The 4,786-nt window shown below is 39.6% G+C and overlaps 1 protein-coding gene across 1 annotated transcript; it reads right to left on the bottom strand.

Moving 5' to 3' along the window:
* Positions 1-307: 307 nt before the first annotated feature.
* LOC131426358 (uncharacterized) lies at positions 308-871 on the bottom strand. Its single transcript, XM_058589068.1, has one exon. The coding sequence runs from the start codon at positions 869-871 to the stop codon at positions 308-310; it is 564 nt and encodes a 187-aa protein (XP_058445051.1).
* Between the last annotated feature and the right edge of the window lie 3,915 nt (positions 872-4,786).

Here is a 4,786-nt window from a genome sequence, read left to right as displayed (position 1 = left end):
GTTTGATGTATGAACGAATGCGGAAGAATTTTCGATTATAGTAGAAATAGAACAGCGAGTAGAAAATGACTTGAGAATATTATTCAAATCAAAAGTAACACCTGAACATTCAGATAATCGTGGATGGATAGCTTAATTTCTTGTTTCCATAAAACTTCGCTTTATAAGCCTTACTAGGTTACGTCTCTGAAATTACCCACCCTTCACTTCTTCGGATTTTCGAAATCAGTAATTGAACACTATTATGCATCAAGATATGAAACGATTATGTCTTTAACGGATTCTTAAGGTATTGAAATTTTTTTCTTTAAAAATATCCTTTAGTAAGTTTCATGAAGAAATGAGCCTTGAAGACGACTTCATCCTTAGTATCATATAGCCACATGGTAAGTCTCCAGTATCCAGCAGGAACGACCTTTGGTACCCAATCGGCCTTTGGAGCTAAATTCCGTACCCAATATTTACCTTTCGGGAACGGACAGAGCCAATCATCCCCAACCCGTGGCAGGTTTGTGGATTCAACGAAATACTCTTGGTATTCCTTGTATGCCCCATTAAACACATTGCACAATTTATCCTTGGATATTTTGAACGGATACTCGTTCCACTGATTGTTACCAAGGGCACTATATGCACATGTAACTGCACCTTGGTATTTATCGTTGAGGTCTTCAAATAATTCGAACTCTCCGTCCAGTACGTAGGTAGTTCGGTTGAACTTTCGGACCCGCATTTTGGAGAAGTCTATTAGGTTAAATCCGGATATCTGCTCGAATCGATCCAGATCCAACTCCATGGCAACACAGTCGACGAGGTTGCTGGTGGTGCCTAGGAAAACTAGACCCAAGGTGAATAGAAGCAAGTGGAACATTGCTGGTATACTAAATCCATTAGTTGATTCCGGTTGACGTTTTATACGAAACTGTCGTCTGATTGGATCATTGCGTGTTTCATTGAAGCACTGATCACGAAATAACATGCTACTTTTAGTGGTAACTCGTTCTGGAAGCTGTACAGAAGAGCAGATATACTATACCTTTTAATAAGCATGCAATAAAATTGTTTACCTACCACACTGTTATTTCGGAACCGGAAGTCAAATCAAGATGAAATCCAGCAATTTGGCATGGAATTGTAATAATTTGAATTTGAATGTAAGTTTGTGAAAATTTGAATTCAGCAAAACTAATGACGTTCACCTAATTTCAGCTCGTTGAACGAAACTCTCGCCGTTAGGTTTTGTTTTGACAGCAATGAAGCGAGCGAATGAGTGAAAAGATTACAAACTAGAAGCTAAAAAGAAGTAAAACAGTAAGTAGTTTTTACATTTCGTGCATGTACTGAATTAAGTGTTGCCATATCTCTGAACATATCGAGCAGCTTTCGTTCTCCTCGGGACCTTCGTTGTGGATCGAAACCCTCCCGGGGAAGTGAAAAAAAAGCTATAAAATCGAAAATCAACTTTTGACATCATCCAATAAACTGCATTTGGGCAAAGAGATTGTGTTTCGTTATTACTGAGTCGAGACGATGACAAGCCTAGCTGCAGGTAAAAAACCCGTTGGTGCCAATCGCAACCGCAAGCAGAGGCTAGTGCACAGCCGATATTCATACGCACAGAGGTGCAAACGCATAGAAGTGTTGAAATACAGCGGTGCGGAGATGCAAGGATGCAAAGGCACAGAAGTGTTGAGCCGCAGAGATACCACCGCAGGTACCAGATTTTATACGAGATGCAGGTACATGTTGCGGTGGTTCAAAGAGCTTAAATACTCACAGGGCAAAGCATTTTCCAGGGGATACTACTGGGCATATTTTTAATGTGGAACACATTTTTGTTTTCTATATAGGGGTGCAAATTAGAAACTTAAGAAAAAATACACGTAGAAATGTGGTCAGGTTTTGATCAATTACAGCTTAGTCAATTTTGTATCAATTATTAATATTATGTCACCATTTGATTGGAAATATTTCTACGTATTGATTTGAATGTTCATAGCCATGTATTTTTAATTGTATATCATTGAAATGTTGATTAATAGCTACCAGTGTCCTATTTTGCCTGCAAAAAATCTCCGGCATACCGGATTTCCCTGCCATAGTCGACGGTTTTGAAGGAGTAAGCGATATATCAAAGGGAAAGCATCGCTCTGATTGGTCAATCGATGCAAAAGTGAAGCTGTTGAAAGCACGCGAAGTTAAAAATAGAAGCGAAATTATAGCTAACGTTTCAGTCCTACGCGTAGTATGCTAGAGGTAGGTTGTTGCTGAACAGCAAGACAAAAAGTGCCATAAAACGATTTGAAACTTTTATTGGTATGCTCTGATCTTGTGTCATGCAAGATCGGATGAAATGCCATGTTATGTCGTTTCGCCTGAGAAATTGACAACTACCCCAGAGTAAATTTTGAGTGCATAAGATAAATTTCTAATTTATATGAAATGAACTCGATTGATAATGAGAAAAAGTTTATCGCTTCAACCGAAATCGCTGAAGGATAGTAATGGTAGAGAAACGCTGTAAAATAACTGCTTGCATACAAAACTTGAACACAAGCTTGGCGAATTTCGTCGGCTACAAAACAAATACAAATCACGACAAATAGAGTCTATGTTCTGGGTTCCCGTGTTCGGTGTTGGTTCCTAATAAAGATCAATCTAAGCAGACTCTCGTGCATTTGCGGATTCAAAAGTGTGACGATTAATTAAAAAGGTCGATCATTAGAAATTTTGGTTGCCTTGTTCCACATCAATGGCTCGAACAACCCCATGGGGCTGATCCTTGTAGTTTTTTTTTTTGTAAAGATTTGACATCACATTTTGCAGAAGCCTCCACCTCCTGGTTTGTTAAATTCTCAAATGAATCCAGGAACTAGCACAAAAAAAAACGAAAATAATCCAGCGGGCTCCGTTTCACAGCCACCAACAGAATCAGTAAAATCTATTCCTTTCATAGATTAAACATTTCTTCGTACAGCAGTTGTTGCTCATTCGATCGATTCTGGAGGCCGCAGACCAATCACAAACTAAACATTTTCCTGTTTAGTTCTCCCAATCCTTGGTGGGACAAAGAGTGCTAAACATGCGAAACAGAACGAGGAGGAGGAACTCCTCGGAATTTTGAAAAATTCTTGGTAGTAGAAACCAAGTACAGTATTCTTGGTAGTAGAAACCAAGTACAAGAGCATACTTCGGGCCAAGAAATGTAGCTATTGGAGACATTTTTTCAAAGGTTTGTCAAGAGGAACCCCGATGAATAAATACTCTTTGGACCACGGTCAGCCGACTGAGGAATCGTAACGTAGGAAATGAGAGTGAGGAATACTCGAACCGACTTTGCTAGGAAAGTTTGTCCAGATTTTGTTCCTACGCAGAGCATTATTCGCGAGTCTACCCCAAATAATGGTTCCATCGATAGCCCCTTTTCAATGATGGAATTTTCTATAGCTCTCTTGTCTTGTAACAATAACGCTCCTGGATTGGACAGAATTAAATTCAACTTGGTGAAGAATCTGCCCAACCTCGCAAAAATACGTTTGTTGGAATTGTTCAACAAGTTTCTTGAGCAAAATATTGTTCCACGTAACTGGAGGCAAGTAAAAGTTATCGCCATTCAAAAACCGGGGCAATCACAACTCATATAGACCCATTGCAATGTTGTCCTGCATCAGAAAATTGTTCGAAAAAATTATTCTTCGACGTCTCGACACTTGGGTCGAGACGAACAGTTTGTTATCAGATACTCAGTTTGGTTTCGGTAGAAATAAAGGGACGAATGATTGCCTTTCATTGCTTTCGTCTGATATCCAAATTGCCTTCGCTCAAAAACAACAAATGGCATCTGTATTTTTAGACGTTAAAGGAGCATTTGATTCAGTTTCCATTGATGTTTTTTCAGACTAGCTCCACCAACATGGACCGGCAGTGGTTATAACTAATAATTTCACAGGAAATCAACCCTTCAAGATATATTCCTATCCGTGACACCCTCCTAAATGTCCCTGACTCAACTTTATTTTTCGACACATCCATTCAGCGCGAAGTGCGTGGAATCCCGGAAATCCCAGAAATATTTTCAAGTAAGTTCAGGCATATTGACTCTGAGAAAATGATTTTCACGGACGGATCACGAATCTAAGAGACTACTGGGTTTGGTATATTCAACAATAATATTTCGGCTTCATTTAGGCTTTAAGAACCTGCATCTGTTTATATAGCAGAGTTAGCAGCAGTTCATTATAGTTTGAGTGTAATCGTCACATTATCTCCAAACCATTATTTTCTCTTCACAGATAGCCTGAGTGCACTTGAAGCCATTCGCTCGAACGCTGCTGGCGAAAACGAACCGTTTTTCTTGGGCAAAATAAAACAGTTAATGAAGGGCATATTGAATAATAATTATCAAATCACAATAGTTTAGGTCCCGGCTCATTGCTCCATTCCAGGCAATGAAAGAGCCGATATTTTAGCCAAACGTGGTGCTATTGAGGGTGAAATTTATGAGAGACCGATTGCTTTCAACGAATTCTATAGAGCGTCTCGCCAAAGAACACTTGCCAGCTGGCAAGCTTCTTGGGATAAAGATGATGTAGGTCGGTGGATGCACTCAATTATTGCTAAAATATCGACTAAGGCATGGTTCAGGGGACTGGATGTGAGTAGGGATTTCATTCGTGTGATGTCCAGACTCATGTCCAATCACTACACGTTAGATGCACATCTCCTTCGAATTGGACTTTCCGAGACTAATCATTGTGCTTGTGGCGAAGGTTATCGCGATATTGAT

This window comes from Malaya genurostris, chromosome 1, assembly GCF_030247185.1.
Source record: "Malaya genurostris strain Urasoe2022 chromosome 1, Malgen_1.1, whole genome shotgun sequence".
Taxonomy (NCBI): Eukaryota; Metazoa; Arthropoda; class Insecta; order Diptera; family Culicidae; genus Malaya; species Malaya genurostris.
This window is presented reverse-complemented; position numbering and strand designations above follow the sequence as displayed.

Excerpts from the sequence above, each read along its gene's own strand:
- LOC131426358 (XM_058589068.1), bottom strand. The coding sequence starts at position 871 with ATGTTCCACTTGCTTCTATTCACCTTGGGTCTAGTTTTCCTAGGCACC.